Source organism: Prenolepis imparis, unplaced genomic scaffold, assembly GCF_030444845.1.
Source record: "Prenolepis imparis isolate NDT839.2.m4 unplaced genomic scaffold, iyPreImpa1.0 SCAF_9, whole genome shotgun sequence".
Lineage (NCBI taxonomy): Eukaryota > Metazoa > Arthropoda > Insecta > Hymenoptera > Formicidae > Prenolepis > Prenolepis imparis.
In genome coordinates, this window is record NW_028141167.1 from 4,757,418 (window position 1) to 4,773,293 (window position 15,876).

The 15,876-nt window shown below is 40.4% G+C and overlaps 1 protein-coding gene across 1 annotated transcript in view; it reads right to left on the reverse strand.

Annotated features, from left to right (window-relative positions):
- Positions 1 to 2,830: 2,830 nt before the first annotated feature.
- Positions 2,831 to 15,876, reverse strand: part of LOC145941058 (uncharacterized) — a 40,549-nt gene continuing 27,503 nt past the window's right edge. The window contains exon 3 of the mRNA XM_083046853.1: positions 2,831 to 9,213. Coding sequence (XP_082902979.1) covers positions 6,728 to 9,213 — 2,486 coding nt within the window. The 3' untranslated portion in view covers positions 2,831 to 6,727. The remainder of the gene's footprint in view (positions 9,214 to 15,876) is intronic.

Sequence of the window (15,876 nt, forward strand, 5' to 3'; positions counted from 1 at the left end):
AGAGGAGAGATCGACAAAGAAGGTGAGACACCGATGCTGCAGCTCCTTTTCGGCGGGGAACTTTGATGCAAGAACATTTTTCTCGTTAATCACGCAATTTTTCAGTCTGACAGGAAACACCCTCTTTCGAAGCTTCATCGATTAATCTCGGAGCGCGCAGGCTTGCAGCTGCCTGAATCCTCGGTGTTACTTTAGAAACGAAGACGTTCCCGACAATTCCGCGCATACAAATCCTAAATCCAAATCGTTTACTTCTATGATTAATTTCGCCGCTTATTTAATACCGGTGAATTCTTTAACAGCCGCGTCATTAAATATTCGCGGTATCATTAAATATTTTATTCATTATTAATAGCACGTAGAAATACATCACCGGAAGAAGGATCGTTACTTTGAAAGATAAGTATCGATCATTACATCGATCGATAACTATTGACCTTTCCTCTCTCTTTCGCGGGACACAGATATTGTAGCTTAAGTAAAGATATTACAGAGGCAATATAGTTAGGAAGTATTACGGTTTGCTTACAGAGAGGCTTAATACGGATATAGTTTATGGCGATAGGTCATATAAAAAGAACCAACTGACATAATTTTCTAAATATAAGACCCGAAGAACGGATATTATAATATTAAAGACACGAGGAAAAATTGTAATTACATGAAAACACCGATGTCATGGTTCGTATTTCGCCTATATCGTGGTTCGTATTTCAGATAGTTTACTGCGCGATTATATTTCGTCTTTTCCTGGACTAACAAGACGTCGATTCTTATCCAGAAAGACTCATACATGAGAAACACGCCTATTCAGATGTACGGGACTTTGTAATAATTTGCTAAAATTGGTCGTATAGATTTCAAATGTGACACATTTCTCTTTTAAGTTGCAATATATAAAATTTAACTCAACTTACATTAACAATATACATATATGTATATACATATATTCTCTAAAACAAATAATTAATAAATAATTTCTTAATTATATGATAATTACAATTAATTGTAGTAAAGAGGAACTGCAGCTTATAATATGTATATTGCAAAACCTGAGTTTATTTATCGATCCTTGTTTGTTCCCTTCATCTCTCGCCAATTCTTTTTTCCGATGTGGATGCATCGCGGGGCCTCCGGGTCCAGGCCCCTGTCCTCCGTGAGAGATTTATTTCACCGATATTGAAACTAAATTACGCTATAAATTAACCTTACATTCATGTTTTTAATGCATCTCCTGCTAACCGGCATATCCGAGTTTCATTTACTTATACTTCGATCCGCTATCGATTTCAACATTTCTGATTTTTTTTCCGCAACCTCTCTGCTCCATACTCTATAATTAAATGGCAGCGAACAATCAAACATTATTTCAAATCTTTAATATAATAGTTATATTATAATATATTAATTAATAAAAATATATGTATATCAATAAATAGGAAAAATAAATATGTTAATATAATATATAATATATAATTTATATTATTAAATATTTTTTATGTATTATATATTATTTAATATATTTTCTGTAATTATATTTTTATAATATATGTATATATATATATATATATATATATATATATAATATAACATTATTGTTAATGTAATATAATAATAATAATATATAAAGAAAATATAATTTACTTTACAGTCAAGAAAAGAGGAAAAAAGAAAATATTTAGTATACCAAGGTCTTCTTTAAGTTTGTAATCAAATAGCATCAAGCTCGACAATAAATTGCGAAATTTATTTGTTGCAATCAATTTATGACATATTCCAGGAAAATATTTCGCTGAAGGGAGTCATTTTAATATCATATTTCTATCAAGCGGCGCGATTGAGTGAGCCAGCGTCATAAATCAGGCCCGATGGGAGCTAATAATTGCAAAATTTACGGAACCGCAAACACTCCGAGCGAAACTGCAAACGCAATTAGTCCGCGCACAGGAAATTTGTCATTCTCGTGTACCAGTTTGACCGCTTCAATTAAGGATAATCGAAATAAACGCGCGAAGCAAGTTTATACGAGTTACATATCGTGTGTTTTGTCACGTAAAAAAAAAGCATTCCGTTTAATTGCCGATGGCACGCAATCAACGCGCGATTACATTTACATCTAAATTTCAATATATCGCGCTCTCTCGATAATATTTTTCGCCCGTCGAAATTATTGCATATTTAGCAAATCGAGATATCATGTCTCATGTTCTTTTATTGACATAATTTTATAATTATCAAATTAATAATTATTACACATGTTTTAGCGCACAATGCGCTCATATACCGGATGAATTGAACCAGAGTGATGAATTTTCGATGCGATATGTAGTTCCTATGCAATTCGAGGCCAATATAGAAATGCATAAGAAACTTGCATTGATTCGATTCGATTTGATTTTTAATGGTTCGATTTTAACAATTAATAAATCATACTGAGAGATGCACTCGTTGAATCGTACAGAAATTTATAATCCCTCGCGTTATCGTAAGATCATTTTAATGTCATCGATATAATTTTATCCGTCATCACGATCGATCCTGGATCGCGTCGATCTATAATTTGACAGATGCATTAAAATCGTAAAGTACTTAAAGTCTCAATATAATTTATGACTGACAGATGCAACGTGTATATACGTACGTACGCACACGCACATTAAGCAGAAAAAATAATTACACAGTTATAAATAATTTTAAGATAGTCGCATTATACGAGTATTGAATATAATTAAAATTATTTTTTGTTTTTTCTTCAAAAATCGTTCTCCTCTATCTTTAATATAATAGAATCTATCAAGGATAGGCAGTTCAAAGTTTTTAATCGGGGAAACTCGATAATAAGATGCTTTATTAATAAAACAGAAGAATCAACAGAACGCGCGTGTGTATGACCGTCAGGTACAATTTATGTCGTACATAAACTTAACGCACGTCGCAGCGTGTGCGTGCAAAACGTAACGCCGAATGCGTAATTAAGGTAATAGCGATGGCGCGCTCACGCAACATCGCCGAGTACATATAATTTATTTATATATAAATACGTATGCGCATATTATATGTATATATATATGAAGTATACATACTTCTATGTCGTGTGTATGCGTGAGTACATATATATATATATATGTATGTATGTGTGTATATATATATATATTTGCGTGTGGGTGCGCGTAACTTTGACTACGCCTAATTACGATCGCTACGAATAAGAGCATCGGTGATACAGTGTGTGAGCTGTTAGTATATACGCGATATGTTTGGTAACTGATAGAGTGTAAGACTAGTGTTAATGTCAAGTTTCACGTTGTGTGACGCCTAGGGGTGCTTTCCAGAGCGTCCCGCCGGTCCTCGAGGAGGTTCTTTTTCGAAATAAAAATAAATTTAAAAAAATTAAAAAATTCGAGAGAGAAACCATCGTCATTCTCGATACAGCACGAGGAGTTCGATGTTCTTTTATATACTTCGCAACATTGTTCGAGGGCGGGATTCGTCTGGGGATGAATAGAAGATTTGAATCGTGTAGAAAAGAAGGACAATAGAACGATGAGAATCGGGATATTTTGCTGCTGGCGATAAATATGCAAGTTCTATAGGGCGACCACGTTTGCGATAAATTAATAGATCGTAGGGAATAAATAAAGAATTGAGGACGAAAAGTCTCGGTGCGAGTACCGACTTAAAATAGGCAATGGAGATAGAATGGCATTGGTTTACCGAGATTTTCCGCCTTCGATTTCTGCATCTAACGCAATAAATACGATACCTAAAAAAGAGAAACCTATCTTTAACATCGAAATCTCTATAAATTACATCGACAACTATCGTATATGTGTACAAGATATCTCAGGAGCTGCAAGCTTTCTCTTGCGTGAGACAGGTAAAACGTTCTACTGAAATCGAATAATGTCAATCAAAAATTTTACAGAATCAACTTTTTTTTTAGTAGAGTGTAACACAATATTATCAAATTTTAGAAGCGAATTCTCCCGTTTTAATGGTGTAATAATTATATATAAATAAAATTGCACACGAAAGACTAACTTCAAACTAATCTTCAATCTTTGCCAACTAAATTCGTCAAAGAAACCTGCTACTTCTGCGACATCCTATATTTCTTTCATTCAACTACGTCGCACGATAAATAATATTATTATATATGCATATAGCACGATCGTAAGCTTCGCGTCTGTGTCGCAATTAAACGATTGCTCGGACCGGTCCAAGACGCGGCTTTAATGACAGTAACTATGAAAGCAGTAATCCGCCATGGTAATATCGCTCCGCGATAATCGTAAACGGGTTCGTTTAATATTTAGATTGTGAAAGAAAGCGCGCGCTGTAAAACTGCGAGTGAAAAGCGATTTTCATTGCACACATACATTCGCGATCCCGGTAACTATCGTCGGGGATAAAAACAGGTCGAATGCGCGATTAGAATCGTCGAGCGATCGCTTATTCCGCACTGACGCGTGTAACACATATACAGGGTGTCCCATATAGATAAGATACAGACAGTATCGTATTCCTTATCAAAAGATTAGCATTTTTTTCCTTTGACAAAATTTCCGAAAATACATTTTTGCAGTTTTCAAGATATGTCATTTCTTAAATATATCAATAGAATGTGTGAACTGGTTGTTTCTTGATTTTTCGTATAAATAAATTTTATGCAAAAATTTAATTCTAAATGATAAATATATTATTTTATAATACAAAAATTTGAACTAATTTTATTTGACATAAAACAGATTTTTCTATAGCAGAGCAAAGTAGTGTGCTTTCCTCTGATGTGAACAAAATAGACGATAACGTCTGTATGTAATGTAATTATTAAATTTAATCATAACAGAATTATACACAAAAATTTTTACATCAGAAAAATCAAATACAGAAAGTTTTCACAAATGCAGAAAGCAAATACACTGTATATTACATTGAAAAATGTAAATGAGATATCTCGAAAACATATCGATACATTTCCGGAAATTTTGTCAAAAGAAAAAGTTGCTTATTTTTTAATAAGGAATACCGGTATTATCTATTTATATATTTTTTTACTTATATATATATTAGATACCCTATATATATATAATTATGCTTTTATATATATATACATACGTAACGTTATGTATACTGGCACATATGAAATTGGCGTGCTTTTCTCATCGTGGATGAAAGCGTGTGGCAGAACACGGAGAGAACTGCCTGGTTGAGCCTCTGTTATCCGGTGACAGCGAGAGTTTGTCATCACGGCGAGATGACAATCATCGATCTCGAGTAAACGAACGCATTGACGCGCGATGATTCATGTAAAGATACATACATACAAAAAAAATTGTTTCCATATACGCGAAAAATTGCGGGATGGTAACAAATTCCAAGCAGCGCAATTTTGTGAAAAAAATTGGAAGTGCTTGTCTTCGCGCGACAAAAATCCAGATTACTCGAGAAATTTCGATACATGGATGGATGCGCGAATTTGTGACCGTCCTTTATAGGGCGCGCAGTGATGAACCATTGACACAGAGATTCGAAAAAATCAATAAATAAAATATCATTAATATTGCCTCGGATCTCTCACGTCGATTGCTGCACGATTACAGTCTCGACGTTGATCGAATTACAGTTGCGGCACACCTTTTGTGTCGCAAAACTTCATGCATGTTTAATGAGCGAAATGAAATAAATTAATGGCATTTCTATCCTACGAATATTAAACAAAATAAATAATAAATTATCTGAAAAATATTCATTAATATAACAATCATAATAATTATATACGTAACGGGCCAAAGTATTGTGTGTGAATTATATTTCCATAATTTAAATAAATTATTAATACGGTAAACATTCATATCCATTTACCGTTTACACTTGTTCTCGCGTATCGTAATTCGTTATCGTTGTCTGTAAATCTATAAATATGTAAATCCGCTCAGGTTATCCATACACAGAGAGAATTTTCTCTTAGAATTTACCCTGAAAATCATGGTAATTGTATGGGACAATATGGCATGGAAAGAATTTTATGAAAATTTCTTTGAATAATATTTATCACAAAAATAATAATATCTATTACAATAAAATATAAAATACATTTGATTAATTTTGCTATGCAGTTTAGTATAATTAATCAAACATGTTTTATATTTTATTGTGATAGATATTATTATTTTTATTGTGATAAATATTAATCAGCGAAATTCTCAAAATTCTTTCCATACCATATTGTCCCACAATTACCATGATTTTCAAGGTAAATTTTAAGAGAAAATTCTCTCAGCGTAGGAGCGGTATTTGAAAAAATAAAAAGAAAGGAAAAGGTACATAGAGAGGCATTTAATATCACGGAACGATAAACAAGATAAATATAACAATGTAAAACCTCGTTTGCCGGCGTGTTAAAGTTATCTTCTAGAGCTCCCTAGCTCCCGCATTAGAAATAGGAGACGTTGCTAGGAGGACCAGCCACATGAAACTTCGATGCCTATATCTCGCGCGCGATTTTCATCGATTTTCATCCAACGGCTCGCGCGTAAGCAACAATCGAATATAAATCGAGGGAGATTCTTTTCGTCCCTTTCGAAAATTTTCGCCCCTACTGAAAGAACGGCGATTGCCCTTCCGCCGCGGGAGGACGCAGGAAGTGCCGTCCTCAGCTACCTCAGCATCCGTTTGCGAAGCTTGGTATCCCCTCACGAGAGAACTCCGCGCAAACGGCAAATCCTTAATTGATCTCGATGCTCGCAACCGAATTGGACGCGCGTCGTTCGTCCTCCATCGAGGGTGACACGGTGAAGCCGCTCAAGCCGCTCTCGACTAGGCTCATGAGACTGTCCTCCTGACGCGAGGAAACGCGCTTCTCCTGGGCACGCGCTCTCTCCTCCTCCAGCTTCTTCTTTTCGGCAGCCAGATCGACGGCGCCTTTCTTCGTGTTCTCGCGAATCAGCTGCTCCAGCTTGGAGAGCTGTCGCTCGGTCGCGCTCTCCACGATCTCGTTGTTCTCGACGGGCACGCCGTGCTTGTTCATCGTCGGCTTGTAGGTTTTTACCTTCGAATGACCCTCGATGATGAGGTACATCGGGCCGCGGATTGGTTTGGCCGGTTGTTTGTAGTGCGAGAAGATCGGATCGGTGGTCAGGCTCGGCGCCATCGTGGTTCGCGGCGGGATGGTCGACGATGGCGCGAACATCGTCGACATCCTCGTGGTCTCTTCGGCGCCAAGAATCTTCACCAGGGGGGATTGATCGGGCCTCGTGCTCTCCTGATGATGATTCATGGTGGGCGTGTATTCCGCGGTCGACGAAATTGTTGGCGTGAACGGCGGCGAGGTAGTCATCGAGTTGACGATCGTCGCGGATAATCGAGATGGTCGATGGTCGACCGACGATCGTTCATCAGATCCGGTGATTTGCGTATTGAAAATCGACGGCGACGGTGGACTGGTGACCGTCACGGGGAACGATTGCGGGGGTTGTTTGTGATCCTGTTCCATGTTCGTCATTATTTCCTTGATAGCTTGTAAACGCGCCATGGGTGCTGACAAGTGGGACGGCCGTAAGGTGGGATACATTCCCATTAAGTGTAGCATGGGATAATTCAACTGAGGATGCTTTTTCGGTGGAAAAGTCGGAGGGTCGGGAAAATTGTGATTATTTAGTCTTAAAGGCAGATGGGAAAACGAATGCGGAAATTGATGTGGAGCAAGCTGCGAAGGAGATATTATTCTGTTCGGCACGGAGGAAGCGGATGTTTGGTCTGTTGAGATCGGTAAACTCGTTATCGCGGTTTTCATTGGCTTCATTTGCGACTTTGACGTTTGATAAGTCGTCTTCGTCATCTCGGATGTGGCGGGATTCTCCCAAGCGTGAAGACTCGTCGCTGATTCCGAACTCAGAGACGAATTCTTCTCGATGTAGTTCGTCGGCATCACTACGGCGACCGGGCCTTTCTTCGCTTTATGCGTCTCCAGATCTACGATGCTGGACGGCGAGTTGGCGACGACAATGTGCATCTTTGGAGAGGATTGCGTGTCGGTTGCAGTTTCCTCTTCCCGTTCGGTAGAATCTACAGTGGTGGAGACGATAAAAGTTTGCGCGTCGCTTTCTGACGTCGACGAGGACGTCGCTTCGGTGCTGACTTCCTTTTGACCCACGACCACTTCCTCGTTTTCGTTGTTACTGCCGTCTACAATGATATTCGCATTTTGACCGACGACGACCTCGTGATTGGACGAGGCCGCGGCGTGATGATCTATCTCGTAGTGATCTTTCGAGTAATCTGTGGTCTGCCACATAATCTGATTAACTTCCGAGGGAAAGCCGGGGGTGGAGGATGATGTGGGCTCATTGTTGCCGAGCCATCCGCCCGATAGAGTCTGCGTTGATTGATAGATTAGATTCGATTTTTCGAAGGATACGGATGGCGCGGTGGTCGCCTCGTATCTCGATTTCGTGTTCTGCGACGCAGGCTGGATGTAAACGCTCTTAATGGTCTCAACCTTGCTTGATGGTGCCTTGGACGTGGAATACGGGCGCGGCGAGGGCGCAGGGGAGTAGTGTCCGTAATCCTTCGAGAGTGACCCGTAATACTGCGCGTCCTGGAGAACGGGGCCTTCCTCCGTTTGTGTGTTAAACGACTGGGCCACGTCCGCGTAGCCGATTATCTTATCTCTGGACGCGCCGACGTTGAAACCGGTAGACGTCTCGATCTTCTGTATCATCGGCGGTGGCATCATCATGGTGTACGGCTTGATCTTCTGATTGTAGTACGAGCTCGGATAGTAACTGGCCGGCAGCGATTGCATTCTATTCTGATTTCTATAGTCGACCAGGCCGTTCCGGAAGCTAGTGGTGCGCACGATCTTGGGTGGTTCGGCACCGGAACTGCCGGTGAAGTCGTTCCTATACATGGTCGTATCTTGACCGCCGACTCGTGTAAACTTTGGTCCGTCCACAAACTTGAGAAACTGCTCGGGTATCTTCGGGCTAGTCTTCTTAGCGGTCACGCCCAGTACGAGAATATCGCGCTTAGATGACGGCTCGGTTGTGTGTTGCTGATGCGAGTCCAGCCAGTATTGTACCCTGTCGAGAACCGGCGGCACGTAGTCGAAAGTCGGATTGTTCTTCAGAGGATCGCCGCGTCCCAGCGGCGTCCACTCGTCGTAGTCCATCCTGGGTGAGAATATCCGCGGCCGAGTGTCATTCTGACCGCCTGCGAACAGAAATGTCGGGGGGTCGTCGTGACCGATTAAAAAGCCGGCGTGGTTCATCGCGGTTCAACTGTCTGTGATCTTCGTTTTACGCACGCAAGAAAAAGGACCGAGAATAGAGAGAGAATGGCCAATTATACTTGGACCGGTGCGCATAAACGAGAACTTGATACCTTGAGTAATGAGCCCCGTCGTCGTGATTAATTATTCGTAATTTTATTATAGCCCTCTCTCGCGCTCTCGCTCGATTAATTTATCCTACCGGTATCACTAACGCCACGATCCTCTAGGCTGCATAAATTTATAGGACGTTAGGTGCACATGTGAGAGAGAGAAAGAAAGGGAGAGAGAAAGAGGAAGACGTGGCCTGTTCAATGAGAATCGATAAATTCGCGCGCGCGAATAGCCATGTCGTATAAATTTACGTATTTCTGGAATTTACGCGTCCGCACTTTCGTTTAACATCATCGTCAGGCTAGACGATGCCGTATATATGGCGACTTATTTGACATATGAGATTTTAGATATAGATCTCTCATCTCACCTGGCAATATTACGAGAGGACCCGCAATAAAACTTAAAAAAACACGATATAGCTTTAAATCTATCTAAAATATGTTATCTGAAATTATTTATTTCTTGAGAACGTTCAGCATTAAATAGTCAAAGATTAGATCAGCGATAATTCGAAATACATTGAGAGATATTTTAAATATCTCTTCTCTCTTCAGTGAACGCGTAAAGCCATAATATTGAATGTGATCATTATTATACAGTATATCATGAAAAGAATTTTAGGAGAAATTATTACTACGTTCTGCGCGAAAAAGGAGAATTAAATGTTTCTCCGAATAAACGTTCCATCCGATACAGCAAAAATCTTTGCACATCCGTTGGGAGACAATCTCACATTTATCTGCGCTGTGCGAACGCACGCGTAGCCATCCAGGAAGATAACGTTAAGTAGTCCACCCTCCGTACATCACGAGAAGAATCCTGTTACAAAGTTGCAATTCACGTTGTGTCGTATCTGGGGTTCCCAGCAACGTTAACGAACCCACGAACCGCGAGAAACGATGACGGCCCGTCATCCTCCCGCGAAAGAGAGAGTCTCTTAACGAAGTGCCGCGTGAGAAGAGGCGCCTCTCTTCGAGAGGTCGAAGGGAAACGTCATACGGGGGCGTCCCGCGTGTTCGAGTGTTGACATGAGCATCGCGTTTAAAGCGAGGCATATATCGGTCGATCGAGTCGGTAAAGGATATAACGATCGGTTATCGTCGAGCATGATTGCTATCTTTAACGACCAACTCGTCAAGCGAGCAACGATTGGTTGCCTCCCGTCGCGATTTATGAGAATAGCGCGGTAAAGAGCGGGAGAACGACGAGGATAATTCTCGGCAAGGTCTCTCGCAAGCTTTCCAGCGACTCGATTTTTCCAAAAGTGACTCTTCCAACAGTGTCGTCTTCAGAGACCCGCGATCGTCTCCCGCGGAGGCGGCAACGCAAATATGTGCGCGTAAGAGAGTGGGTTGTTGAGAGCGCGCCGTGAAAGAATAATGACGAGGTTTACATTTAATTCTCGGTCGAGGCTCAACGTCGTCCTGTAATTGGCCACCAGGACGTCGCTGTCACGGACATTCCTCGCGTATGACGGCGTGTATAAAGTTTCACACGTGGACAACCGAGAATGAGATGAGCGACGGACCGCCGCCACTTCTCGCCCAATATCTCACGAGAAAACATTTCGATAATGGCAGGTCGGCGTTTTCTCTCCGGTATTATTGAGGCGATCGACGCCGGTTTCTATCTCTATACGGTAAGCGCCGTAAACGCCGCTGGACGTCGGGCATTTAAAGACCGCAAGTGCTGCAGCTGGTTGCATACATGTTCCACGGAATCTGACGGAAGTGCCACTGACATCTCGAGTGTCGGGGAGAAATCTCACCTCGCGTCGTGATCGAGGCGAAACATTCATTGCACGGCGATCTTTGAAACGGGAAGAAAGATGCTGGGTTTCAATAACGAACAATGTGTCAGAAAGTTAATCGAAAGAGTTGATCTATGAAATAAAATTAATAATACACTTGGAAATTCGCGTATACACATGAATGACAGAGTGACGTAAATGAGAGATTCTAGAAATACGTTTCAATCTCGCTTGACTTTGCGCGGCTGCAAACTGGTGATGGAATTCAACGATGAAAAATAATTATAAAGACGAAAAAAAAAATGCAACGATCAGTGTGACACCTTCGTTAGCCGCAACACATTAACGCTCGTCGCACGTCATTTTCGCGCGTTGCCTCATTACGACATACAAATGAACGAGCGTGCCGTCGCGTCGTCAGGACGAAAATGCGAGATGCTGGACTGCTGTCGGAATATCCCGCGACAGCCGGCAGACGCCGGTATTCCTTCTCTTTCTCTCTCTCTCTTTCGAGTCATATCGCATAAATACACGTGTCATGCTTCGCGAATATACATGAGTTAGCTAGGAGCTCCTCTTCTTGCTCGTGCGCAACGCTCTTCGTCTTTCTCTCTTCGCGGCGTTTATTATACGGGGCTACATGCAAAATGCGACGGTCGCATTCGCGTGCGACCTCCGCAGTTTTGCGCGGGCATATTTCAAACCGGAGGACAGGATGACGCCTAAGTAATTTCTCGCGGAATATTATGCGCTAGGTAGATTTCATTCGAATAGCCTTGCAGAGAACGAGAGCGAGAATCCGGATGCGTATCCTCTCGCGGACTCTCAAATTCCTACCATTTGCAAATTTTATTTAAATTATAGTATCCTGTGTATGCGAATGTTTTCTTTCTCTCTCTCTCCCTCCTCCCAATATCTCTTCTATATTAAATTTCCCTTTTTTTTAAACGAAAAATTTAATTTAAAAATTCAGGTATGAAAAGGATTAATAAAAGCCAAGCGCAGATATTCGACACAAAAAAACAAACTTGTTTTTAAATTCTTCTTTAATTATCTTAAACGTTTCGGTCCTTTCTTTGGACCATCTTCAGATTGACTAATAAAAAATTCGGATATCTTATTCTGGTGATTTTTTGTTAGTCGCTGAAGATGGTTCAAAGAAAGAATCAAAATATCCAAAATAGTTAGAGAAGAATATTTAAAAATAAGTTTGCTAAATATCTGTGCCTGGTTCTTATATTAGACTTTTTTCATATCTGATTTTGTATATTTATGTCAGAGCCTTTTCAGTTTATCATTATTAAATTTAATTTAGATCGACATGTTTTTACTTAAAACTTAAAACGCTCACATCAACGAGGATCAAGAATAATATTCAGGAATGTTGAAAAATATCTAGATATCGCGGAGTGTTAAAGCACTCGAAATATCTATGGAATAACTATGTAAAGTGAACAAATACACTTGACAGTATATTTGAAATTCATGTGAAACTCGTAACTGCCCCTCGGCAATTTTTGCAAAGTTTCGGAGATCTCTTGTGCGAATCTGAATGTCAGATTGAAAAAAACGTCCTCGAGGTTTTAACCGCGTTCTAAACGTAGCGTGGCAAGCTATTTTCGAGAGAAATGCGCTGCTCGGTTGACAACCGAGCAAAGATTCATTAAGGTTAAGAGCCTCGTGGCGGCAGTGGACTCACGGCAAGTTCTCTTCCCGGATTTATCGTCGCGCGCGCGCGGCTTGCAAAACACTATTGCCCACCAAAAACGCACGCATCTCTCGACGCGCCGTGAATCATAGAAATGAATATTTATCTTGCGCCCATATATTTTCACCGAAATACAGTTGTCCCCGTTATTTCCGCCCGTTATCGAGCGATATTCGCGCGCGGGCGCGAGCGTCCTCCTCCATCAAGAGAACTTCGGGATCCCTTTAATCATCGTGAGAGCACGCATTGTCGCGCGTCCTAAAATTCCCGGCGACAATTCCCCGGCGAAAAGGACGAAGGCATTTCGAAAGGCATTCGACGTAACTTTGGAAACGAGGGTTCGCTTTTACGAGAGAGAATAGAGCAGGTACAAAATTGAACGCGCAGAAAGAAAAACTCAGCGACATGAGAGATGCGGACGATAAAAGCGCGACGCGTTGTTAGCTCGTAGGTTTTTATTATTATTATTTTTTTTTTTTTACACCGAGCTTCGCGTGTCATTGTTTGAAAATGAAGTGAGACATGTGTGCGCGCGAAATTGAAGAAACGCGTATTCTCTGTCAGTTTCTCGATTGAGACGGACGTGAATGTGAATGCGAACGAGCCGGGGCGAGAGATAAAATGCGGCGATTGTTACGAGAGCTGCTCCGTTTCTTTCTATTATGCAAATGATCATCCCGCTTTCGTGCGAGATGATGTAACGCGAATATAACAAAGCGCAACGCCCGATAATATATTATCATGAATCGAGAGAGCCAAGTTTGAAATTTCATGAGACGATATCAATTTTATTATCATTTGTGTAGACATACATATATTTATATTTTATATATGTTAACTCTCTTTCTATCTTCTTTCTCTCTCCGTAATTACATATAATCTCGTAACTTCTAAGAACAATGCAGAAACACGAGACGGTAGAATCTCTCGGAACAAAACGTGAGAAGCATAACATAGTTGCGATGTAAACGCATAGAGCCACCGAAAGCGTTATTACGTTTTTGCGAGCGTGTGCGTTTATGTCGTGTGGTCGGTCGTATGATTATTTTCCCGCTCGTTTGTACGCATTACGCTTATGCGACATATATTCCCGCGTTCCTGTGCCGCTTTTATATAGCCGAGAAGTGATACAATGCCGAATGAAATCGAGCGTATAAAACGTACGGTCGTATCTTCTCCCTTTTAATTCTCGCTCCCTTTCCCCCATTCTCTTTACATGTTATACCTCCCTTTTACCGACAACGCAAATTTACGTTTGCCACGATATCGTAACGGATTTTTCGATTGCAGTTATCGAAGCTTTTAACAAAAATTACGACATTTTCCGCCGAAAAATGAACGACTTTAATCAAGTATTTATATGGATGAAACGAGGAACATGTACAAATTTTCTCTCTCTTTCTCTTTTTATAAAAACTAAACCGTGTGCAGTTATATCAATTATCGTACAATGGTTTATTTCAATTTTTTAACTGGTAATTAGAGTAACGTTTGCGCAATTTTTCGTTTTATCATCAATTCTGTTCGTCTACGCTTTCCTCGCGCCGTGCCGTCTGATTTTATATTTTATATCCGATTTGTTCGAAAAATCCGAAAACACAATTTTTTGCATATATTTCCCAGCAAAATATGTTGCTCGTTTGTTTCGCAAAAAAAAAAAAATAAATAAAACGCAATCAGAAAATTAAGCTTCGCAGATTTTTCTCGCACGAGGTCAACGCGGATGCGGCGAGAATGCGAAACGGAGAATGTCGGGTCGTCGACGAGGCTGTTGTTCTCGCACAGCCGCATTCGACGAAGAAGTGCAAAGGTTGTTCAGTAGATGAGGGGAAGAAGGGGGAGGAAGAACGTTAAATGCAAAGTTGGCCATTGTGAACGCGGGCGATAAAAGCACGACGCGCTTATTTTCCCGTACTTTTGTGTCACAGGCATCGTCGTCGTCGTCGTCGTTTGAAAGTGGAATAACGCGCACGACGAAGGATAGCGAAGCGAGAGGAATCCGCTAGCGGACGCGTTATCCTGACGTTGGCGCGAATTAAAAATTGCAATTTACGTTATTTACGGAGGGCGCATAACGTCTCGCACGGGAGAACTTTCAGCGATCGCAATTGTGGACAACGTCGCGCATTTTCTGCCGACCCCGCGATATTCTTCTCCGTAATTTGATTACGTTTCGCTCCTCGTATCCTTGAGAAAGTTTCCAAGTTGAAACGTTGAGATCTTAACATTTGTGAAATAAAAAGGATATAAGAAGGATATAAATCTAAAACTTTATGTCTCCCGAAGAAGCTCGCAAAGATCCAGAGAAAAAGAGAGAGAGAAAGAGAAAGAGAGAGAGAGGGAGGAGAGAGAATCACTTCCAAAATTAATTTAATTAATTAATAAAGATAAATCTCTTTTACTAAATGGAAAATGGAATAACAAGTAATAGAGAATAATAAAGAGAAAAGCAAATAATTTATCTTTAAAATATATTTAAACAGATTTTATTTGACATTTTATTAAAAAAATAGTTCACATATATTTGCAGCGAGTTTTATTGTAATTTGGAATTATCACGTTAAGTGTAAATAATCGTGTTTGAAAATTTGATCAAAAATCATTAATTTTTATCCTATCTTGCTTTATACTTTCCGCTTTTTGCATATAGATTTTTGACGATACATCGAGCGAAAACATTACTCGAGCATTGATTTAAACGCATCGCGTGAACACGTGAATTAATCCAAGGCGTGCATATGCATGCGTGTGTATCGTCGACGCGGAGTGTCTTTTAGCACCGAGTAGAATGACCTACTGACCCGTCCCACTGATACTCGCGCGATGACGCACACACGTATAATACGCAATGCATACGCATGGCGCGCCATTAATTTTTATCAAGATTAATGCTAAACGATTGTTAAACAGCTTATTAGGAAGCGAGAGTGAACGGATGCGCCAAACTTTTAATGCCTCACATTTCATCAATCACTCATATTTCTTATACTGATGAAAAATCGACAAAGTTAATATATATATATATATAGT